At 46.3% G+C, this 24251-nt stretch overlaps 4 protein-coding genes across 6 annotated transcripts in view; 2 read left to right on the top strand and 2 right to left on the bottom strand.

Moving 5' to 3' along the window:
* The first annotated feature begins 4446 nt into the window (after positions 1-4446).
* LOC118510039 (sodium channel protein Nach-like) lies at positions 4447-6305 on the top strand. The gene is made up of 4 exons (XM_036051426.1): positions 4447-4805; positions 4872-5923; positions 5984-6090; positions 6157-6305. The coding sequence occupies exons 1-4, from the start codon at positions 4515-4517 to the stop codon at positions 6303-6305; spliced, it is 1599 nt and encodes a 532-aa protein (XP_035907319.1). The 5' UTR covers positions 4447-4514.
* LOC118510604 (cytosolic 10-formyltetrahydrofolate dehydrogenase) lies at positions 6117-9726 on the bottom strand. The gene is made up of 3 exons (XM_036052612.1): positions 9429-9726; positions 6623-9332; positions 6117-6555 (listed from the first exon to the last, which is right to left on the bottom strand). Exons 1-3 carry the CDS (start codon positions 9471-9473, stop codon positions 6500-6502), a joined length of 2811 nt encoding a protein of 936 aa, XP_035908505.1. The 5' UTR covers positions 9474-9726; the 3' UTR covers positions 6117-6499.
* Positions 9727-13354: 3628 nt separating this feature from the next.
* Positions 13355-14774, top strand: LOC118510605 (zinc carboxypeptidase A 1). Its single transcript, XM_036052613.1, has one exon. It carries the CDS (start codon positions 13399-13401, stop codon positions 14692-14694), a length of 1296 nt encoding a protein of 431 aa, XP_035908506.1. The 5' UTR covers positions 13355-13398; the 3' UTR covers positions 14695-14774.
* A 3-nt stretch (positions 14775-14777) lies between these two features.
* Positions 14778-24251, bottom strand: part of LOC118510602 (dynein assembly factor 1, axonemal homolog) — an 11016-nt gene continuing 1542 nt past the window's right edge. Inside the window, exons 2-11 of one of the 3 annotated variants that reach the window (XM_036052610.1) lie at positions 19629-19709; positions 18936-19027; positions 18733-18872; positions 18541-18628; positions 18328-18470; positions 18162-18260; positions 18028-18092; positions 17878-17963; positions 17765-17808; positions 14778-17700 (exon numbers count right to left, since the gene is read on the bottom strand). In XM_036052610.1, the coding sequence (XP_035908503.1) occupies positions 14899-17700; positions 17765-17808; positions 17878-17963; positions 18028-18092; positions 18162-18260; positions 18328-18470; positions 18541-18628; positions 18733-18872; positions 18936-19026 (3558 nt within the window). In that variant the 5' untranslated portion in view covers position 19027; positions 19629-19709 and the 3' untranslated portion in view covers positions 14778-14898. Of the gene's footprint in view, positions 17701-17764; positions 17809-17877; positions 17964-18027; positions 18093-18161; positions 18261-18327; positions 18471-18540; positions 18629-18732; positions 18873-18935; positions 19028-19109; positions 19219-19628; positions 19710-24251 lie in introns of those variants that run through there. The other 2 variants (XM_036052609.1, XM_036052611.1) reach the window with 2 other exon arrangements.

Here is a 24251-nt window from a genome sequence, read left to right as displayed (position 1 = left end):
CTATGCGATTATAGCAAAAAGGCACAAGAGATACCGTGAGGGAATTTTCGGTCCAATTACTGCGTGACTGTACTGGATTTTCCCTCTCACAGCAAGCAATCACCCAAGAAAGGCCTCTTTCATTTCCCAGAATGTTCGAAAAAACCAACTTAGTTGGCTTCAAAACACGTTCCCTGAAGAGGACGCAAACAGAGTTCACCTATAGATTGGCCGCATCAGTTCCACATGCCGATGGCGTAGACTGTGGATGACGAATTGCTGGTTGACAGCCGTGGCGAAGAGTGCACAGTCACACAGTCGGCATTCTTTTGCGAAACTTCTTTATCCAGTTAGACTAACCGTTTAGTGCTCTACATCTAGTTGTAACTGGTCGGTAAGGTTAAAACCCGGTATCACAAACAATCATCCATTGATGCACACCAGTGTCGCTTGCAAATAAACATGTTTGATTTATTGGTCCGTCTTTCCCACCATCAACATTTAACTGTCTCCAAGAACTGTGAACACAGTCGGTTATCTCATGACCGGAAGCAACGGTTCGGAACTGCGGCGCAAAAAAAAAAATCACCGCGCCTCAGCTGGAAGTGAAAGGACTGGCCGAACTGTCTGGTTCGTTGCGGCACAGACCCAGACGGATCACAAGACGGGCGAATGACGTGATTCGGTGTAAAATCGCTCCAAATTGTGGCGCTTTGACGTCATAGCGATCAGTAGCAAGCCAAAAAAAAAAAATAAACTGGGCCAAATAGTTCCATTACTCAGGCAGCGTTTGCCTTGATTGGTAGCCCTCGTCGGACGCTTTGCCGAAGCGTGGAAGACCGTGACTATGTCTGATTTGTGTTTGCTTTAACGGGTATTGGACGGGGTAGTAGAAAGCAGGGACCTCCGAACTATCGACAAACGGTTATCGACACCAGAGACACATCCAGGGTTGGTGATGTTCTGTACGGGTTTGCTGCTTCATCTTCAATCTGTGGCAAACAATTGCTTATTTGTCGAGTGCGTTCTTGTAAGGGTGTAGTTGCATGCCGACCGGGTCGAACGGTACCAGCTGCCGAGGGCTGTTTACCGTAGTCCGATAAAGCGCAACATCGCATTGAGCGCACACTTCGGTTGTTGGCGCAACGCTCGGCACTATAAAAGACATCTTCGGCATAGTCACCATGGAGGCACGCTAGAGGAAGGACCGGCGTGCCATAAAAGAGCAACCATAAAATGAATCTGCATTTTCCTGTTGCTTACCGGAGATTGTGCTCCAGAAGAGGAGGAGTAAGGGAAGGAGGCATGCCGTCTGGGAAGGGTTGGCCGAGCCGCACAAAGACAGTATTTACATTTTGAACCTTCAATTATCGGATTCTAGCGCCGATCGGTGTCATTGCTCCGGATTGTGCTTCGCGTGCGTGCTGGTGGGCCAGTTGGGCCAGTGCAATACGCTTTCCATTGTGTTTCAGCTCCACTTCTGGGGCGGGGGGAAGTGTGCTAGGTGATTCCACTGACGCACTGACGCACTGACTCCGGTACCGGGGCCAGCCGGATTGACGTACGTTCGCTGGTATTGGATTGGTTATGGGGGTTTTTCTTTCATTAACCCTCACGAAAGCAGTGGTGAAATGTGATGCTCTCTTTTCCCAGACTTATTCCTTTGCTGTTTACATGAGTTTTAAATAATTTAAGCTAGTGGACATTGGGGATAAGACTTATTGCAGACACAGGTACAGTAGGCTTGGTCTGATTCCTCAAGAAATACTGCTAACACGTCCACGGACTAGTCTAACATTGATATGGAGGCGAAAAATTAGCCACAAAACGAGGATCAATCTATCAAAAAATTCTGAGATCGACTAGAAAAGATCGCAGACAATACTCTATGGATCGAGGACAACTATTCATGGAGTGTAGATTGTCGTTTAATGTGGACTGATTCCTCAAGACTGATAGAAGCTCTATTATCAGAAATTCCAGACACGACTACAGATTAGCCTTACAATTAGAAACATGGAATGGGATAGGTTCCTTGAAACTTTACAGAGATCCTTGAGGAGCTCTAGAACTGTAGCCAAGGTCTCAGGCAAGGGATAAGGATCTGGTACATTACCAGAGTTTACCAGAGTTTACCGACAACTGTGGATCTATGTTATAAGAAATTAGAAGTACGTAATTGTATACAGGCTTGGCTGTAATGGCAAAGCTTAAGGTAATCTGTTTTGACCCACGTCTGGCAAAGTTCAAGAACTCTCAGCTATCCTGTCGATGTTTAAAGTAAGGCATCCTATAATTATCTTAGTTCTCGAAGATGTCATTATATCGTATATGAGCTACTGTTTCGGCTGCCGCCACCGAGTAGACCGGTGGCGGAAGCGATAACCGAGCCGGTCTTCACACAGCAGGACCAGGGTTCAAATCCCATCCAGATCGCCACTCCGTATGCAGAACTATCTATCCAGCTACGGGAGAAATTAAGTCACAGAAAACCAGGGATACTCTGATTCTCGAACTACCTCATCCTCAAACGGCTACCTCATTCAAGGGTTTACAGAAAAAGGCCCAGCCTAGTAGGGCTCGGCGAAGAAAATGGAACCTTTTGGAAACTACATTTTCCTCACCGATTCCAGCTCCAAAAGCCACTATGACGTCAATAGGCCTATGCGCCTACAAAACCGGCCACAACATTACCCACCTTCCGTGGCTCTCGAGCAAGATGCGGTGTAGTGTAAATTCGATAATTTAGCAATCTCCCTGCTTCGCGCAACCCATCTCCCGGGACGTTGTTCCACCCGGGCAGACCTCTGGCCCGGTTGTTGGTCGGTTTCGCTACAGCCGTCGATTTCTTGTGCACGGTTGATTTGAGCCGAATGCACACGCACTTCACAGTGGCCACCAGCGTGTGGCGGTGGAGAGAGAGAGCGTGAGGTGAGCACGTGAGCAATGGGGTATGTTATGCAATTATTTTATTATTTTGAGGTCAATAGCTGCAAATGCGGCACTACTGGGGTGCCGGCTACTAAACGAGTAGCGTGCGTCATCGTGTGTGCCATTGAAAACGAAGCGCTGCTCGGCGTGGAATCAATGGTGTGGAAATGTGGTTAGGAGCAACAAGAATCGCTTAATGATCGATCGGCGATTATTATTGATTAAGCTGCCAGCCAGCCGGATCAATTTTCCTTACCTCCTGCCAGCATGACGGATGGAAGATTTAATTTTCGCGGTGTTTTATAATTGTGACGGTGCTACGGGTGCGTTGGGACCTTCGGATGAGATTGATTCTACAAATATAAGAAGGTTTATTGAAGGTTGGCAAATGTTTGTTTTACTCAGGCTGACAGAATAGCTTGGACACAATAGATTGCAGGATTGCATTGCACTGATAGATGTCTAGAACTACTGCACAAGCGATAACGATCCTCCTGATCCTCGACATATAACCCTTCGAAAAGACATACATCATTGTTATTTTCTTCGCAAACATCATAAGCTGCGTGACGTTAGTCTACACTACCGATTGCATCACTAAATCGCACGTTTCGATGCTTTAACTTTAATTTCCGCCAGCTGATCTAACGGTCGATCCACTAATCGTGCGAAAACGATCAGATTAAGTAACGCGCGCTATCGCCCGAATCAACCGACGCACACATAAGCCCATAAGTCTTCCCATCCATCTACCGATTGCAGATCATCGGGAACGCTGCTTGATGATGATGATGATGATGATGAAGGGGATGACGAGGAACGATGTCTATGCGGATGGGAGCTCTGCAGAAAGTAGCTCAGCTCAGTTTGTTTGATAATACACATCCCAGAAGCGGACGGTTGTGTGTTATTTCTGCGCTCGAAACTCGGCTGGCGGCGCTCATTTGCAAAATTGACGTCAATGGATGGATGAGATTACTTTTTTTTTTTTACTTGTTGCTTCCCCAACTCGCGCCGTCCTTTTGTTTTCACTCGCGTGTGCTTTCAGATTTCCAAACGCCGAGCTCTATCTGGAGCACCGTGACAACGTTATATCAACAAAAAGCCCAGCGGCATAGCGTAGCAAAAAGTAAACACGGGGACTCTACGGGCTCGCGCGATTCCAAGTCTATCTCGGGAAAGCTCTCGGATGCGATAGGATGAAGGGTAAGAAGGCACAGGAGGGGGGGGGGGGGGGCAGAAAATGGCTCGTGCCCGGTCTTGGGGGAAAGACCGGTACCGTACCGATCGATGTGGGTATGTCCCGGGACAATGTCAATGTTATCACACACCGGCTCTGTAAACAGGGCCTCTAATCGTTTGGGGGATTGCTCTACGAGGAGAATTGTGTCGAACTGGTGAAGGTTAATTATGATGAGTACCAGCTAAACATAGGTCATGATTGTAACAGGGCGTTATAAGTATCACTCTGATAGCGAGCTATAAATAATTGATGGATTTCCCATCAGAGGTTCGCTAGGTTCGATGCGAGATGAAGTTCTAGTCTTCGGTACATTCGGGGATTGTCACCCGGAAGAGAAAGGACATCCAAAACACCAAGAACGATGCAAAAAATCACCTTCAAAGGACTAACACAACGTGTGATTGATAAGAATGTTGGGATCTTCAAGACGCGTCCCCAGCGCGTAGAGTTCCACTGTCGAAGTTGGTTCGTACACCAGCTGAGGGGACTTTGCGATATAACTGCGCTTCACGGCTACAGCCAGATAGTGCGCGATGGATACAGCATGTTGGAGCGCTCGGTTTGGTCCTGTGCTGTCGTGGCATCAACCATCAGTGCCATAACGCTTCTCATGATATCGTGGTCGTGGAGTGTGGAAACTCCAACCGTTACGGTAAATCCTCAGACATTCCACAGAGTTGATGCCATCTTATACTTATAGCATGCAATCTTCGAACAGGTAACCGAGTCGACGAACTACCCAACCTGGAACCTTCCCTATCCCGCCGTGACGGTATGCAATTTGAACAAGATCTCCGCAACGGCCGCCCTAAATCGCGCCAAAACGATGCAACGACCGGGAAACATGACAGCCGCCGAACTGTCGAATATGTTTCGATTGTTTCTGCACGTAACCGGCCTGGGACAGGCTGATCCAGCTCAGTACCGACTCTTGCACGACATCATGCTCATGAACAATCTGGAAATACCACAACTGATGGGCGAGTTTACGCCTCCATGTGGAACCATGCTGGAACGATGCATGTGGAAGGGAACCCAGTGGCGCTGTGACAATCTGTTTCAAGTCGTGAACAGCACGGAAGGGCTATGCTGTTCGTTTAATTACTACGGGCTGCTAAAGGACAATTACCCGAAGAAGATTACCGTAAGCGTTCCGAAAGACCCGAGACGTGTAATGGCCAGTGGTTACCAGACGGGTCTTTCGATTCTGCTTCAACCCTTCTCGGAGGATTACCACTCGACGGATGTCGGGTCGTACGGGTTTAAGCTGATGATCCACAGCTCGTACGATTATCCCGATAATGATGCCGAGATAAAGATTGTGCTCGCAGGCACCGAGTCGTTCGTCACGCTCACACCAACCTCAACGTACGCAACCGACGATGCTCTGTCGTTCGATCCATCCGTTCGCAACTGTTACGAGCGCAATGAACGGGTGTTGAGTGTGCTGCGGCGCTACTCGTACGTTAACTGTATGGTGGAGTGTAGGGCGGCAAGCATCTACGCGAAATGTGGCTGCGTACCGTACCATCTGCCCAACAACGGATCCTTACGGAACTGTGAAATGAAAGATATGGAGTGTGTGGTACGGTTAAGGCATCTCTACCAGACGGCAGTACCGACTTTGAATGGTTCGGTAGAGCGTATATCGTACCGATCGATTGCACCACCCTGTGGATGCTTGCCGGGCTGTGATAAGGTTCAGTACCCATCGCAAATGGTGACGGGCGTGATGAATCGTTCGTTCTCCTTTAACGCGCTATCGTTTTTGTAAGTCCTTATACATGTTTATTGCTGTATTGATTGTACATAAAGCGTTTTGTTTCACAGCAAAGACATTCAGCTGAAGAATCATAGCTTGGTGCACATTTTCCTTGCCGATCTGACTGCTACCCACTTTCGGATGGATATTTACCAGGACTCGCTGGGTGTTTTAGGTGAGAATTTGACTGTAAAATTTAAATACAGTTATTTAATAGAATATTTTATTTATTTATTTACAGCTTCTTTTGGTGGCATTTTAGGACTTTTTCTTGGTTTCAGTATTATAACAGGCCTTGAAGTGCTTTACTACTTTTCAATTCGTTTGCTGTTTGATGTGCTAACGAAGAAAAACAGTAACCGTAACGCTTCAATTCAAAATCGTGATTGAAGCGTTAGCCTGACAAGTGAGTTGCATACATTTAGGCGCATATGGGGTTTTATTGGCTGAAGTTGTTGTTTCTTAGCTCCTATCGTTCAGAATGGATTACTCGATGCAAAGTCAAGTTGCACAAGGGTCTTAAAATAATTTATTAACGTATTATTGTATCTATACATTATGCGCGATAGCATATCTCCATGCGATCAGTACTCCACAGTCACACACTTCGTTTTGAGGTACTCATTTAAAGCTTCCTTGCCTGTAACGAAGTAGAAAGACACAGGTTACTCCACGTTTCATGGCTGTACGCTTCAGTTGATGCTTACCCAAATCCTTGCCAAAACCACTCTGCTTGAAGCCACCGAACGGAGCCGCCACATCCGTTTTATTGTACGTGTTCACGAACACTGTACCAGCTTCAACCTTCTCCGCAAACAGCAGTGCCTTCTGGATGTCCTTCGTAAAAACTCCACTGGCCAGTCCATACTCCGTATTGTTCGCACGTGCTACCAGCGCATCAAAATCACTTGCATGGAATTTAGAAATGACCATAATCGGTCCAAACGACTCCTCCCGCGCGATGTACATGTGATCCTCGACGTTTGTGAAAACCGTCGGCTCGAAGAAGAATCCCTCCATGTTTGGCACTCGCTTTCCACCGTGCACCAGTGTGGCACCTTCCTTCAACCCGATCGCACAATACTCCTGCAGCTTCTCCAGATGTGCCCGATGATTCTGCGGACCGTGCGCCGTAGCTCGATCGAGCGGATCGCCTATCTTCATCGTCTTGATGCCTTTGATCACCTTGCGCACAAACTCGTCGTGGATGCGATCCTCAACAAACAGCCGTCCAGCGGCGATACAGTTTTCACCCTTGTTGAAGAACACTGAGGACATACCGAGCCGTACCGCTTTCTCGAGGTCACAGTCGGCAAAGATGACTAGCGGAGACTTTCCGCCCAGTTCCATGGAGCACTTTTTGATGTTCGATTCAGCACACGATGCCATGATGCGTTTCCCGATCGGTGTGGATCCAGTGAACCCAAGCTTGCGTACCAGCGGATGATCGGCGAGTGCTTGGCCGGCAAGAGATCCCGTACCGGTGAGCACGTTAATCACACCCGGTGGGAATCCAGCTCGTACCGTAAGCTCGGCAAACTTAAGCGCCGTCAGAGGGCAGACCTGGGCAGGCTTGATCACAACGGTATTGCCGGCAGCAATACAGGCGGCCATCTTCCACGAAAGCATCATCAGCGGGTAGTTCCAGGGCGTGATCAAAGCACACACACCGATCGGTTCCTTTTTCGTGAACGTTAGCACATGGTTTGGACGAGCGGGATTGACCGGGATAGTGGTGCCTTCGATTTTATCCGTCCATCCGGCGTAGTACCGCCACGCATCGATCGACATGCCAACGTGCGTCTTGAGTGCTAGCGTGTAAACAGCTCCAGAATCGATGGATTCAATAGTCGCTAGTTCCTCCTTGTGCTGTTCCATTAGGTCCGCTAGTTTGTACATGAGTTGGCCTCGCTCGCGTGCTGAAACTGACGTCCAAACACCTCGGAACGCCTCATCAGCTGCTTGAACTGCATCATCCACATCCGATTTGGAGGCACTAGCAACGTCACAGATCACCTGCTCGTTGGTAGGATTAACGATCGGGAGCGTTTTCCCGCCTTCAGCATCAACAAACTGTCCATTGATGAACAGCTGCGTTGGGACACATATTTTACGCCGATTAGCCTTCAACACTGTGTGCTTGCCAACAAACTCAATGTTTGCACTACGATCCCCAGCACCGCCAGCACGCAACCGTATTACAACCTCCTGCAGGAACTCCCCGTACATCGGTGCCATGAAGAGCGTTTCGTTGCTGATCGGTACCTCCAGCGTGTCCTTAACTTCTTCCACCAAACGCACCACATCCATCGATCCAGCACCGCACGCGAAAAAGTCCGTCTCGGGCTCAATCTCAACCTTCAGGATCGATTTCCAAATGCTACGGAGTAGCGTGTCCTGCTCTTGCTCCTTTTCGGTTAGCTCCAACGGTTTCGTGCTGGTATTTGCCTGCTCAAACCATTGTCCAGCGAGAATGACTCGATTACCTCGCTTCAGACGCTTAACCCGTACCAATGCTCCATCGGTGCCGGTGATGAAGATTCCTTCGCGCGTTACAAACGCAGGTCCAACGGACCCTTTGAATCGTATCAGCTTAGCATTGGTCATGCTTCTTCTCGCACTGAGCGATGCACCGTACAGGCGGACCGGGATCTCAGTACCATCATCCAGCTCCACCGTTGCTAGCGCACCGGGCACAGAGTCCAGTCCTCGAATGAAGTTGAATATCCGCACGGCAGATTGGTTGAGATTGATGTACTGATTCTCCTCACGGAACAGGGCCGGGTCGTAACTGGCTCCGATCTCGGTCTGGGGAATCTTTGGTGCGTTACCGGCCGCGATCATGTCCACTGCTTCACCCATCGCTGTCACACCTTCCGGGTAGAGGAATCGCTTGTAGAGCGTGTCCAGGGTGTCGTCACCATAAACGGGGCACTGTTTCTGAAGTAGAATTGGTCCCGTGTCAAGTCCATCGTCGGCCCAGAAGATAGAGAACCCGGCTCGCTCGTCACCCTCGATCAGTGTCCAAGAGATAGCGCTAGCGCCTCGATGCAGTGGTAAGATCGAAGGATGGTAACAGATGCTACCGAACGAGGCCCCATCGATCACTTCCATCGGGATGAACTGGCTGCAGAAGGGAAGCACATTGAGGTTCGCCCCAACCGATCGGTACTGCTCGAGAACTTCCGGTATGGGGACACCTTTACGACGCCAGGCAGTGAACTTAAACACCGGTATGCGATGCTGGCGAGCCGTTGTGGCCAGTACGTCCTCACGGTTTCCCTTGTCGGCGATCGTAAACACACCGACGACTAGGTGGTCTCGTTCGAGCAGGAGTTCGAGCACTTCGGCGGCGAAGTTACTCTGGCCGATGATGGCTATTTTGAGCTCTTCTGCATGCTGACCGTTGGTGGTTTTCTAATGAAGTAGACAAATACAACACACAAACAAAGCTCGTCATTGGAATGAAGGATCTACCCGCTTGTTGGGACACCATCTCCAACTAACACTCACATGAAACCCGTTCGTTTTCGTATCACTCTGCACTGAGTCTGCCATTTCTTTCGGTCACTACCGTGGACACCGAGTGAAATCCTGTCTGCCACTGCACTGCGATTCGGACTGATTTGCAGATCACGATCGGGACCCTTATTTATACACCACTCAGCACGGACGAGCTCAGCACCCAAGGGTAGCCGAAAAGTCACAATCGCTTATCAACGGGATGCTGCATCATGCCACAACCGGGCACGCGTGTGTCTTTGTAGCAGCAAGTGCTCCACTGGGCGATTAGAGAAGGTGCCAATCATGTCAGGATCCCTTCCACTTGGGACGGGACGGGAGGACAGTGGAGTCACACAGTGCTGTCGCTCTCTCTCGCTTAATTCATGCGATAATCAGTCGCCGGTTGGGAGGGATTGTAAAGGAATAAATTGCTGACTGTTGTATTTAAATTGAGCCAAAAGAAGGCACGTAACACGAACACAATGAAGCAGGCTGCAGGTGGCGAGCCCCATATTCTATGGACGCTCGTGTGGAATCTCTGCGCACAGGTCAGGCCGGTGGACAGTAGTGGGTCGGGACGAACTCCGCCTGTAATCAGCGAGTCACGGGTCAGACGAGCCATGCTATATTTACTAGCATCGTATTTACTGCTCCATAACCGATTCGAACCAGTTCACTCAGCCAGGGAGACAGAGAAAGTTCATCCGTCTAATCACTTGTTATCGATGCAATACGGCGATCAACACAACGCTAATCACAACGCTGATGGCGGAAGGAACCCGTAAACGGTGCCACCCTTCTGAATCTGCTGCAGCAAGCGTGGCTGGCACTAGTTTACGACGGGGTGCAGTTCCTGGTAAACGGTTGCGTGCGGCTGCTCCGATTATCTGGCTCAATCCGGTTGGCCGGGTGGCTTGATTCCGTTTCTTCGTGAGGTTATGTTATGGGCGATCGATTCGTTTCACTTCGACTTGACCTCGTGGGTGCTGATATGAGATATGGGTCCGGGATGCTGCAACCGGTTATGTCTCGCCACAGTGGAAAACTACTTCGTGCAGTCCAGAGCATACACATACGTACAGGGGTCGTGTGTGGAGTTGTGAAATTTCAAGTGCATTTGGTACGTTTTGGTGGTGGTGGTGGTGGTGGTGGGCTGATCACCGCGAGGAGGCACCAATTTGATAAGTTATCGTTTGCGGTTTTATTTTTGGAATTAAAAACGGCGGGGCTGTAGAATAAGAATTTAATAGCAGTGAAAGTTGCGAAGACGAATAAAGTGTCGGTGAGTGTGAAAGTAAGCGATAAGATGTGAATATTTGTGAAAATATGTGAAATGTTGTTTCCATGCGCAAAAAAAGGTATTTTGATTGTTTTCCTATTTTTCTTATCGAATTCGATGGATTTTTCATCTACAGTTAAAATTTCAAGAATAAGTAATGCTACGAGGCTCATTATAGAACGTTCTTGCATTAATCCGTTAGTCATAGATTTAACAGAGTTCTATAGTAGCGTTTTGTGTACTACATAAGAAAGACGCGCTCCGGTGGCAAAGGTGAAAGCGGTGCCAGTGTTCACACAGCCGGACAGGATATCGAATCCAATCCGGACTGGCTCCTCGTACGCTGGACAGACTATCGAACTAGGGGAAAAAGAAGGTCAAGCAAGGCAAATGTGGTAGACAGACCGCGCGTGCCTCTCGAGGTTGTGTAGTGCCGGAGAAGAATTAGTGCTAAGTACTTTATTTTTAACCCTAAAGCATGATCGATCTGGATTAAAAATTCACTATCGAATTTTATTTTATATTTTTATGATCAACTAGTAGGTCAACCCAGGTCCTAATCTATCATTGGTTGAGGATCTTGTCGTGGTTGTAAAAACCCCTCTAGATCTGTTTCGATGTACATGGTGATGAATTATGATCCTGATATATTCTTCTCTTTCTGGGCCTAACGACCTCTTAAGGTCATGCTAGCTATTTCTGGTTGAGGCGGTCCGATGGCCGAGGCGACAGCGCCACCGGTCTTCACTCGGCAGGACCGGAATTCAAATCTCATCCAGAGACCGCCTCCCAGTCCGCTAGGCTTACTACTTTGCTACGGGTAAAACCAAATCACAGAAAGCCAGAAATCGCAGGCCGAACCCTTTCCAGGTTGTAGTAGCCAAGGAAGAAGAAGAATGTCCTGTCCGGCCATTTTTGAGTGCCTGAATCTTTTTTGTATCTAGAGTCGGAAGCCATAACATAGTTTTTACAATCTAGGCTTTCAATTGTCCATAGATGGAAGAGTTAAGGAAAACGAGACTTTTGAAAATCAACCTGATTTGATCTGATCATCTCTCGAAATGAGTTCTTCGTCCGGCGTGAAGCAATTATACTGAAATCCATTACAATCTCCTCTTTGTTGGCTCTACATAATGGCTTATTAGCATAAGGTAAACAGAGAGCCCCCCAGTCCTGGCATCTTCACAAGACAGAGATCAAATCTCATTCGGACCGTTCCCCCGTAGATCCAACTACGTTGTATCAATACATCTAGCTGGCCATTAGATGGCTGACCACGGAAAAAGTCCAAGAAAACGAAGGAGAAAACCAGAGAGTCAATTCTTGTTGTGAAACACCTTTTCCGCTACAACTGGCAATCGGACTGCTACTGCGATTTTACACGTAGCAAGAATGCGGCCAACTCGCTCCTTTGCTCATTTGCGTTTGCTGCAATATGATTCATGGCGTAAAGCTTTCGAAGTTTGGAGCGAAAATCCATCAAAAAATCTTAATAATGTCAGAATTTGAACGTGTCTTAAGGCTTGTCACGATAGCCAGGATTGGACTATTCGAAAGAGTTCAACAATTGCACCTGAATTTTGAGAATGTTCCATCGCGTGATCTTCTGATAACGTATTTTATTATCTTTTTATTGTCTGTTTGATTCTAATCTATCAAACAAATTTCACTAATCCTACTTCTTAAACAAAAAACCACTCCCATCGCTACTTGTGCACTATGACGTCGAAATCTCAAGAGTTCTTATCACAAATTCCCAAGCAAACTTTCCTTCCAATGTAGCTCAACGCTTGAGACGTTTGAACGGTGAGTACTGTTTATTTAAGCAGTGTGTACGATAAGCTTCCCAATATGGTAAGGATCATTCTGTTTTCCTTTAGAAATTACAAACATGATACGTAATATATGAAAGAAAACGTAAACAGGAACCTAGAGAGTATTAATAATATTTCAAAAAAGGCTCACACCGGTTCCGAGATACGCAATGAAGAGCTTCGGAGTCAGCTTATTTACCCAGACAATCGATCGGAATTCTTCGGAGCTCAAGTACCCGATTACCTCCGGTACGAGAGGCCCTATTTTAGCAATTTCCAATCCTGTTTGCCACTCGATAGGAAAAGCCCCCCCCCATTTCGATGGATGAGGCACACTTTAGGGACCCCATGCTATCAGTACGCTGTACTTGAAGTTGCTATTACTCTCTAGAGCAAGAATCCGTTTGGCCCGTACGGGACGCTACGTCACCAAGGTTCGACACACGCATCGGGAGGGTTATTGAACGCAATAAAAAATTAAATTTAACGTCTCGTGTATTTCATTACGCTGCGTTCAAATTCGCTTCTACTGATAATTAGTTATTCGGGCAGTTCGGGCGGAAATTCTTCTCCGGGCCCGAACCGCTTAGAAGGCGTACGCATGCCGGATTAAGCCGCGTAAGTGCGCGCTCGATAACGTCAGCGGGTTCGTCCTCTTTGTGGAGCACTTAGAACGTGCACATTACTTATCGATTATCATCAACTAAACTCATGCGGTAGCGGTACTGGTAGCTACTTGAGACAAGGCCGTAAAACCCGTAATGTGCTGGTTCCGCGGGCGGTCGGAAGATTCCCGCATGGAATGGTTCTCCGCCCGCCGAGCCGATATAAAAGCGGCCCTCGAGCAGAACCCAACCGGTACAGTCGAACGAACGGTCGATTAAACATGGTGTGGAACGGTGTCTTCTCCCGGTGTGCGGTGGCCTTGGTGGCCGTGATGGCCTTCGGTGGTGTAGCGATCGAGGCGGCCGAAGTCGCACGGTACGATAACTACCGGCTGTACCGTGTGACGCCCCAGAGCGAAGAGCAGCTGAGGGCGGTCGCAGCGATGGAGCAGGCGAGCGACAGTTTAATATTCCTCGAAACGGCCCGGAAGGTGGGCGATCGGTTCGACATCGTCGTGGCACCGCACAAGCTCGCTGACTTTACGGAAACGCTCGAAGCGGACTACATCCCGCACCAGGTGATCGACGAGAATGTGCAGAATGCGTTCGATCAGGAGCGCACCCGGATCACGAACAAGCGTGCAAAGGGAACGTTCGACTGGAGCGACTATCACACGCTGGAGGAGATCCATGCCTGGTTGGACAAGCTGGCGAGTGAGCACAGTGAGGTGGAACTGTTGGACGCTGGTCGATCGCACCAGAACCGTACGTTGAAGGGTGTGAAGTTGTCGTACGGTGAGGGAAGGCCGGGTGTGTTCATTGAGGGTGGTATCCATGCACGCGAATGGATCTCCCCGGCCACTGTGACGTATATCCTGAACGAGCTGGTCAACAGTGAAGATGCGCAGGTCCGAGCGCTAGCGGAAAAGTTCGACTGGTACGTGTTCCCCAGCGTGAACCCGGACGGATATGCTTACACCTTCCAGGTGAACCGATTGTGGCGCAAGACCCGCAAACCTTACGGTCCATTCTGCTATGGAGCTGATCCGAACCGGAACTGGGACTTCCATTGGGCGGAACAGGGCACTAGCAATAATGCTTGCGCGGATACGTACGCCGGACCGCAAGCATTCTCCGAAGTCGAGACTCGCTCGCTGTCCGCTTTCGTTGAAAAGCTGCGTGGAAAGCTCGGTGCTTACATCGCGTTCCATTCCTACTCTCAGCTGCTTCTCTTCCCGTACGGACACACTGGAGAGCACTCGCCGAATCATAAGGATCTGAACGAAATCGCGGAAGCTACGGTTAAATCATTGGCCAAACGGTACGGCACTCAGTACAAGTATGGCAATGTGTACGATGCGATCTATCCGGCCAGTGGTTCCAGCGTGGACTGGAGCTACGGTGCGCAAGATGTTAAGATCGCGTACACGTACGAGCTGCGTCCGGATTCGGATGCCTGGAATGGATTTGTGCTTCCGCCGAATCAGATCGTACCAACGGGTGAGGAAACGTTGGATTCGCTCGTTACACTGCTGGAAGAGTCGTCTGCGCGGGGTTATTACGATGCGAAGAATTGAATCTTTTAGAGCGTTTTAGCTGTTAGTAGTGAACGAAGAAGAATCTGGGATAAATAAAATGGGGAATAGACAAAAAATAACTACCGAGTGTGCGTTTGCTTTATTAATCTTCCATCTTGGTGATGATAACAACACGTTCTCTACGTACATAATTTGTGCTGCTAAAGAGAGAGAGAGAGAGACTCCTCCTAACAACTGTCAACTCTATTGATGCTCCACAATATCCGCAGATGAGTCCTTGATGACCTCATTCACCCAAGGTTCATACTTCTCTTCTGGTTTAGAATCGCCCTCTTTGAACTCTTCCAATTTGGGTTCCTCATAGTCTTTATCAGGAATCTTAGAACTCTCTATCATGGTCATATTCGTATCAAATTCTGCATTCTGCTCTTCTGGTTTTTCATCATCTAACGCTTCATGTTTCGGATTCTCATAACCCTCATCAGATATCTCTGGGATATCCTTAATATCCAAATTCTTGCTAGGTGTGTCCTCTTCCGGCTTAGATTCTTCATCTTCCAACTCTTCCAGCTTCTGGTCCTCACAACCTTTATCAAGCATCTCATCGTTCGCTTCCTCCTCAACCTCCGCCACCGGTTCCTTCATCGTTTCCTTCAAATCCCACGCCGTTGTGCGTCTGCTAGTGGATGCCCGCAACACATGGCCACCCTCAATTTCGATCAACTCCAACTCCGTTGCACTCGATTCACCGCCCGTCGTAGTCGCTATGCTAGCCTTACGACTCAAAATCAAATACTCATCAAACAGATGGTTCGACAGCCGACGTTCGTATTTGTGGTATGCACTCTCGAGCCGCCGGACGTGTGCCTCCGAATCGGTATCGTCCGTATCGGTACCTTGACATTCGATGAAACGCTTAAAGCGCTGTATGATCGGATGTGCATCCAGATTAAGGTTGCGCCGGAAATCATCGAGATCGGTAGTTGGGTTCCAGTATTCGTCCACAGCATCGTGAAGCAACTTTGCCTCGAGTTCCTCTTCCTCCTGCAGCTCTCGGGCAGCTTCGTTGAGGGCGTCAAATATCTGATCCTCCGTCAGTTTGTCAATTTCGTACTGGATGTCGATAAACTTGCGATACACCGGATCGGAGCCAAACTCTTGCGGGATGGGTTTACGTGCGGATGGGTTGATTGGATCCATTAAACCAACTTCAATTCGTGCTGCTGCATGATCCTTAGCGTCAAACAAATCGGATTCATCGGAAGATAGCTGCTCATCAATCTCCTCCAATATTTCTTCAGGGACTTTAATGTTTGCCTCAATCACATCCGGTATCTGCTCTTTGGTCATGTTCTCAACTATTTGCTCAGCAATGCTTGTTGTTGGAGCATCTCCGACAACAAAATTCGAAGTCTCTCCACGCTCCTCCTGCCCTACCTCCTCACCAATGTTCTGTATCATATCGTTAACTTTGCGCAACTTCACACTGATCTGCCCATATTCGTCCATAATGTTTGCAAGCTGATCATGTATGCTATCGATGTGCGCATTATACTTATCCTTCTGTGCCGTCACACGATCGATAAGGTTTTGGAGCTTTTCCTGATCCTGTCGGAACACCTCCAGGCGGTATTCCTTGAAGTTGTGCGCCTTACCACCGATCGATATCATCTGATGCTCGAGATTCATATCCACCGCATCGTGACCTTTCATCAAACGTTCCAGAACCGCTTCCTTTGCCAAGCTGCGATCATCCGTTTCGCGCTCTTGGCGTACTTGCTCAATCTTTGCCTGGTTAGAGTTTTGTTCCATCGTCTTCAGAACGCCCTCATACACGATAGGTTCCGTGCGCTGTGACTTTGCAGTTTGCGGACGCACAATTTTATGGCGATTCTTCAGCACACACTTAGGATCGCGCAAGTCCACCGAGTGGAAGAATCGTTTGTACTCATCGATAAACTCCGTGATCGTGTTCTGACGATCGAGCTTACTGTCCAGCATGCTGCCACCTGGTTCATCTAGCTCACTGCTACTGTCACTGCTGCTGAGCGATATCTCCGACCGAATGGCACAGGCAAGCTTGCGATGTTTCTTCGGTACAATCTTGTCGAACATATCCTCACTGTCGGAAGTGTCCGAAGAGCAACCACGGCTACTGTCATGACTGTTGCGTACGCAGCTGTCACAGTCCGTTACGAGTGTCGGGTCGGAATTGGTATCGGAACCTGTAATGTAGTCCACGGAGGTGGTGGAAGCTTTACGAACCTCGTCCTTCTTACTGTCATGAGTTGTAGTTTCAGAACTTATGATCGAGTCTATTGAAGTGGTTGAGGGTTTACGCTTACCACCCGGCGGCAGGACATCATCCTGAGGATCAATTGGACGAGACGGTTGCATCGTTATCGAGATCTCCTTCGATTGAATGATCACGTTCAGCGTATCATCCTGCTCAGCTGATGCAATTTTGGCCTCAGCTTTGTCGGCGATCTTCGTGGACTCTTCGGATTGACTTTTATCTGGTTCTATTCCGGAATCCCCAAAAGTTGATCCTTTCACATCATCACTCGCATCATCAACGAAATCTGGCTCATTTTCAAAATCATTCAGTATCTCCATGTTGTCTTCCTCAACACATTGGTTCATCTTCCTGGAAGAATCATCAATATCTGTTCCATGTTCTAAAGCTTCAGAGTGGTCTTTCAATTCACTTCCGCCATCTTCAGTGTCATTCTTCGTTGCAGTTATATCGGTATACTCTTCCGTAGTTATCTCTTCAATGAGTGCTTTTTGTACGGCGTCCTGCTTACAGCGGTCAATATTTACTCTTCCAGAAGTACTTTCAATAGCTTGACACATTTGTCTGGATTGCTCGGTGAAGTAATCTGGAGCGGGTGGCTTAAGGGCCTTCGTGTGCTGGTTAAACAGGTCCTCCATCTCCTTCCAGGCAACTTCATTCGTTTGGTACTCCACCTCTTGAAGTTCATCTTTCACTGTGAAAGAAGTAGTTTTCTCACGTTCTTCCTCCTCATCGCTGCTTGTTTTGAGCTAGAAATGAAAGCAACAATTGAAAATGGTTCTCTTCTATAAACTTTTTGCCAAAATTTCTTACCAATTCCGGCTCTCCATCTCCTCGGTGACGTAGACGAAGCGTTGCTGGTATAAAAGTGAGACAAATAATAAATGTTGAATGCTTTAAAAACAATCCAGAATATAATACCCTACCGTTGATACTTCGACGCATCTTGCGTTGTTCTTCCTTCTTCCAACGCAAATGTTCTTTACGCTCTTCTTCATATCCTCCGCGTTTCCTATATTAGCGAAGGTATCAATATGTAATTAACTTGCTTAAAATAATTTGAATCAAACTCTCACCAAGCTTCTGCACATGCTCGATCCTTATCGAACACTGGCCTCGAATCCAAATATGTCAGAGATTTCTATAAAAAAATGTTATGTTTCAAATGATTGATCTCTATGTTTAATGCTAAAAAAACTGATATACTTACACATTCCAGAATAAGAGTTTTACGATAGGAAGGAATATCGTTCACCACAGGATTTCCCACCATCGTAAGCACTCGTAATCCTTTCATATCACCAAGGACCTTCAAAAAAGGAAGACGGTGTCACAAATAAATAAATCGTGAAAAGCCTAAAGCACCATAAAATTACCTTCACAATCGCAATGTCTTCTATGCGGTTGTGTGAAATGTCCAGCACAGACACAAAATCACATTTTCGTAGCTCCGCAATGCTTTCGATCGATTTAAGATAGTTGTGCGAGATGTTAAGCGTGTTCAGCAACGGTAAAATGTCTGGCAGAAATTAAATTTCAATTCAATGTATAAATAGTCTATCCCGTCTACGAATTCCATTGCTACTTACCACTGCCGCAGTTCTCTATCTTTGCGATATGATTATGGGAAAGGTTGAGTGTGTCCAGCTGTTTGCAGTTTTCCAAGTTTTCGATTTTCTACATAAGCAGAAAGACAAAAAATACGGATGTCATTCAAACGGGAAATCAATAGTCAAGCACAGCTGAAGCCTAACTTTGTGCACGTGTACGGCGGTACTGACCTTGATAAGGTTGTTGTGCAGATACAGACAACGCAATTGGGCCTGATGGTCCAATCCGGAAATTCCCGAAATGGCATTACATTCGAGCCAGAGGCATTTCAATCCGACATACTCCTCCAAACCCTCGATGGCGTTATATCCTGCGTAGAGGGAAGATGGCATAAGTAGGGCATACGCGGCACTAATGCGAAGTTGATGCTTACCTGAGTAGTGCAAATATAGGACATCGTTCAGGTGTGGTGTGAGATAGAGTTTGTTTTTGCGACACGATGCCTGAATCGTCTTTTTGGTCATTCTACATAGGGGAGAAATTAAAACACCATTAGGATTGATGCATTTGAAACAGGAAACATTTAAGGACACTAAACAGGGCTCACTTTTTAGGACCAAATTCTTCGTCGCACTGGTCGCGTACCATCTTGGAGCAGAGAATACAATTAAATGTGACCTATCTTGGTGCGTGGAAAGGTTGCAACTACCCTGGTTCTTGTAGAAATGGATGTGAAATAACAAACGAAGGCTGAAAATAGCAACGGTTGCTCGGCAACGTGTTGAATTGTGTTTCAAACGAATGCCACAGTATATACGCGAAAAGATTCAAATGAAATAAACTGTGCTTCGTGAAATATTTCACTACGAAATATTTGAAATATACCAAGTCTGAAATATTTCATGTTCTAACCGTTTTTTAAGTTGCAGTTAGCGAATTTAACTATATTTAGAGATAATCGTGTTAAATCGAGACAAATTTAATAATTATTTGATACTAAAAGCTATTTTTTTATTTTGAGGAAACTTTTAAAGACTTGGCACATCAACAGAGTAGATATTTTGGATCCAAATTGAGAAGAATCAGTCAGTCCCAAAGCTGCCTCAGCCAGTGCCGGTTTACTCACGACTGGAACGGGGCTCAATTCCCATCCGGACCGATCTTCCGTAGTGAGGACTGCATATCCAAGAAGACTACGCTGCAGGCTCTGTTTTCAAAGTGATTTAAGAACCAGATAAGTAAAAGGCAGTCGAATTCTATGTCAGTATTCTATGAGAGCTTCAAAATATTGTTCCCAAGATTTTAAGGATATCTGGATGTTGACTCTCTGGATCGGAACTGGCTCTATTTTGGATTGGTCAGGAACAAAGAAACAAAGTTCCTCGGCTTTAGCGAGTATATCCAGCCGATCGAGAGGTGAACTAATTACTATTTTTGATTTTTTGCTATGACCTCTTAGAGACCTTTGATTTGTCTACTGTGCCCTGGGTTCCATATATGTTTATGGAAAATTAACAAACATCACTAAGCAAGAATATTAATTTGGGTTAAGACTATATGGGACTACTTGGAACTCGCCAGTTATTCTACTCTCTTCGACAAAAAAAAAACTGAGTAAGGACTGGGTATGAGGAGTTGAAGTCCTACTGATCTACGAAGGACATTAAGCTGTTGGAAAGCTGTTGGAAAGTCCTATCAAAATACGTTTTAAACTTTTTCCATGTCTATGTGACATGTCTTCACTCTGTCTATGGTGTGTTGCCTCAAAATTAAAATATAAAAAATACTCAGATTCATCAACTTACAAACAAATGGAAATGCTTATCGCTTGCACGTGCATTGCTTGATCAAATAATTTAACTCAATTCAAAGAACCATTTACCGCTGCACGGCACGGCTGTTGCTAAATTGTTTTCACTTTTACTGCAAATCGTCCGTCAAAAAGGTGTGCAAATGTTTGCACCCAACCCGCAGCAGCTACAGTTGCAGCACACGGTATATTTTCATTCAATTACAACCTTCAAACAATTTTAAACCGACCGTACGAAACGTGACTTTGTGCGGGATGCCGGGATGTGCAAGTGATTCCATTATCAGGCCGATGGCGTGCAGATTCATAAGTTTGCGCTAATGATGCAAATGAATTGTGATGCCAGCGTGAAAAACGGCAATGGCAATATGGTCACTTTGTAAATGAGAGATGCTTGCCTGTGGGAATGTGGAAAGGCACCTAGGTATCCCGTGCAGGAGGGCTGAGAATGCAGCTCGGTACAATAACAATAACACAAGGTACGGAGATTCTGCCTCAGTAGGTGTCAAATGGAGGTTAGTATATTATTTAACGAGGAGCTCGTTTTGTAATCCGAATGAAGGGAAGCTTTCTACACGAATTGGTTGGATTGCGATTGTTGAATATAGCAAATTTTCAAATGGAATACAGCGTTTGACACAACTATAGCAACGTTCAAGGTTTTTAGGACCTTAGAATAGGAACGTTGGAGTTCAAACCTCAGAAAAAAAGATCAGTTCTGCTAGAACACGGGACACACATCATCGGTCAATAATGGTGCCAATAATAGAACCGAAACCCCGTGACGTACGCCCATTTTGTGACGTTACCTGCTAACAACTGTTCGGGGTTGTTTATCTGTCGTGTCGCGTGGTGCCGCAGCCTCGCGTGAGCTACACCCAAGTGCTGCGTCCGCTTCACAACACACAGCGCTGTGTCCTTGAAAGGAAGGAAATTTATCGTCAGTATTAAATTCGCTGCTAATTACCACTGCTTGCGCTAATCGTTCCCGATCGTCTGGAACCTGATTCTTCGGCCGGAAGGTGATAAAAACGACACATACTGACGCTAGCTAGCTAGCTAATCATGGTCGGCAGCATGGTGCGTGATCGTCGGCAATACAATCTTGTGTCCCCGGCTATTCGTCAATCGTTACCGGTGATCATCAATACATATTTTGGTGTTTACATATCGGGGTTCCTTTTTTTTTGGGGGTGCGAACGGAAACTACATGCTCCTTCACAGACGGAAACGTGCTAAACGTTCGCAAATCCGGGGCAGAAATGGTTGTGCCGGACTGTGCACGAGGTGTAATTTCCGTGTCGTCATCGTGGATGCTCGTGGTACCGTGCTAATTGATGGAGCATGTGCGTTCGTCTTCGTCTAGCGAAGCGGTTTACTTTGGTCCGGTGATAGTCACGATCGCGAGCTGTGACGTTGATGGCAGTGAGGTGGCTCGCCGTTGCTAACGACGGCCGGGTGAAGTAATCGCGAGCGAGCGGACGATATCTCAAGTGGCGCTTGATGTGTAATGCCAGTTTGATGTATTTCCATCCGATGGTAAATATTAGAGTAGCGGGGCAATGTATTTGATGTGTGTAGGTAAACGGAACGATGACACAGTGCACTCATTTGATTATAAATAATCTAGCGTGAAAAACAATAACATTGATGGATGCTTTACATGTGCTAGAGCGTAGGAAACATGATTTTTTGTTCTTAATAGCAAAAACAAATTATCAAACTATCAACAATGTAGTAGCTATATACTAACTATATACTAAGTTTTATCTCACTTGTTTTAAATCCATCGTCACTTGCACTTTGATGATAATTAAACGAGGGAGATTGTCCGATTAGCGCTATTCATTAGCAAGCAATCACTTAAAATAGTCTCATTTGGTTTTACCTTCAACTCAATTAAGCTTATAAGGTTTAAAAATAGTTCTGTTAGTTATTTTGTGTTCCGTTTGATATATTTTAGAGATTAAAATTGTATCAAATTTTGCCTTATCAAACTATCTGTCCTGTCAAGGTATTTAAATCCGTAGCAAAATCGGTTTGACTGGATTGTTCGGTGTCATTCGCTTGACGTAATCGACCTAGGATATATTTTCATCTCCTCTTACCATCGCATTTGACCTTTAAGCTATTTATGTCTACCATTATTGCCTGTTACCCTTGGTAGAAGATTGCTTCAATTAATTGTACTGACTTGGTTGTTCGGTGTAATTATCTTGACGTACCTAGGATATTTTTAGGATGTTTTATTGCTATCAACTACTCATTAGTAAGGAGTTATAGGCTCCAGAACTGAGCACATGTTTTCAGCAGTGATCGTTACTTTAGCTTTAACTAGTAAAAAAGCACTCCTTCTCGGGACTGTACTAATAAATGCTACTAACAGGTTGGTGGGTACTAATAAGTGTACTAAAACTTTTAAGAGGCCTTCTTTTGCCCTTGGAAATTAAAAACTAAGAACATTAAACTTTTGCAGAATTTTTTAGTTGTTTTCACTGGGGTTTAGAAACAATTCTGTAAAACAACAATTTTACTTAATATACTTCCTATTGTAAAACTCTTTTTAGCCTTAAAAACATTATTATGTCTTTTCAAATTAATTGTTACCTTTATTGCCATTTAATAAAACTAATCAAAAACCTTCGTTTAGCATACTATTCCAAAGGTATGAAAAATTAATTATTCGAAACCGATACTTCAAAATCAAAGCCAAGAAACTCGATATTAAAGGTGTCAAACAGAATCAATTCAATGCCTTGCGCTTGTTATCGAATGTCTCGAACGAGATTTCGAATCACGACCCAGCGACGTGTTAATTATACCTTTTACGAACCTGCTCTACGAGTGCTTTGCCCAATATCCTTGATTTTGTATCTACCTGCCACTCCACTGCCTTCCGAAGATTCTTGTCCCATACCGTGCCCTTGATGGTCGGGTTTTTCTCTATTTACTTTCCATACGGTGCATCATTCAATTTCCTGTTCACACCTTTCCGGAATACATTAACTCGTGTTTTTTAGGGTCCGGTTTTAACCTCGAACCACTCTTGCCCCGATACGCGGGGACACTTGGCCCGAGATGAGCTGGAATGGATTTCCGGCCTTCGTTACGGGCTTTCGAAGGTGGAAAACGAATTTATCGAACAGTGGTGCCGGAGGCATTTGGCATCCGTTGTTGGCACCACCAAGACTATCTCCAACCTGTAACACAGCGCATCATATAAATGGGGCAAGTAGATGGGCACGGTGAATAATGTATGCTATTGTGCAGCAACACCGGAAGTGATGACGCCGTCTGTCCGTGGCGAGCAACGAAAACTGGATGTTTGAAAAGTAAGGAAATTAACACACGCCGGCTGTAGAGTGGGCATGTATGGGTGTGTGTTTGTGGAATGATTACATAATTGCAGCTTGATTGGCGGAGCCAGTGGTACGTTTTTCCGAGAAGCCTGTACTTCGGGAAAAAAGTCTTGAAAAACAGGGCCCCGTAACATGTGTTCCCAATGGTCGAAAGGATACGAACGAAGATGATTAAGTTATTTTTCCTACTGCAATAAACAAACCGCCACCGAAAAAGGAATGAGATCTAGAGGCATTAGCTAAGGGCTCAAGGACAGAACGAGCCCTTCCTGGCAGTGATGGGTGCCTAATCCTAGCCGCGCGAACCGTATCTGTGCTTCAGAGGAAAACTAATGGCGTAACAGCTGAGGTATGACGTAATGGATTTAGGGGCCATAGTACATCACTCAGCTCTCTCGTAGAGGAGTTCCATTTTTTTTCACCGAGCCATTGGTTCAACATACATTTTCGAAAAGGAGGTGTTCCTTCCACAAATACGTCAACCACACACACAAACACACCTAAAGCTAGTGAGCTCTGAGATACCTTCCAAAAGAAAGGCGAATCAGATCCACTCTCTCACGCCCTCTCTCTCTCCGAT

The sequence above is a fragment of the Anopheles stephensi genome, chromosome 3, assembly GCF_013141755.1.
Source record: "Anopheles stephensi strain Indian chromosome 3, UCI_ANSTEP_V1.0, whole genome shotgun sequence".
Taxonomy (NCBI): Eukaryota; Metazoa; Arthropoda; class Insecta; order Diptera; family Culicidae; genus Anopheles; species Anopheles stephensi.
This window is presented reverse-complemented; position numbering and strand designations above follow the sequence as displayed.

Coding starts and splice junctions, on each gene's coding strand:
- LOC118510605 (XM_036052613.1), top strand. CDS start 13,399: ATGGTGTGGAACGGTGTCTTCTCCCGGTGTGCGGTGGCCTTGGTGGCC.
- LOC118510039 (XM_036051426.1), top strand. CDS start 4,515: ATGCAAAAAATCACCTTCAAAGGACTAACACAACGTGTGATTGATAAG. Junction 5,924..5,983: donor TTTAACGCGCTATCGTTTTT/GTAAGTCCTTAT, acceptor TTTGTTTCACAG/CAAAGACATTCAGCTGAAGA. Junction 6,091..6,156: donor GGACTCGCTGGGTGTTTTAG/GTGAGAATTTGA, acceptor ATTTATTTACAG/CTTCTTTTGGTGGCATTTTA.
- LOC118510604 (XM_036052612.1), bottom strand. CDS start 9,473: ATGGCAGACTCAGTGCAGAGTGATACGAAAACGAACGGGTTTCAT. Junction 9,333..9,428: donor CGAAAACGAACGGGTTTCAT/GTGAGTGTTAGT, acceptor CTACTTCATTAG/AAAACCACCAACGGTCAGCA. Junction 6,556..6,622: donor TGGTTTTGGCAAGGATTTGG/GTAAGCATCAAC, acceptor ACTTCGTTACAG/GCAAGGAAGCTTTAAATGAG.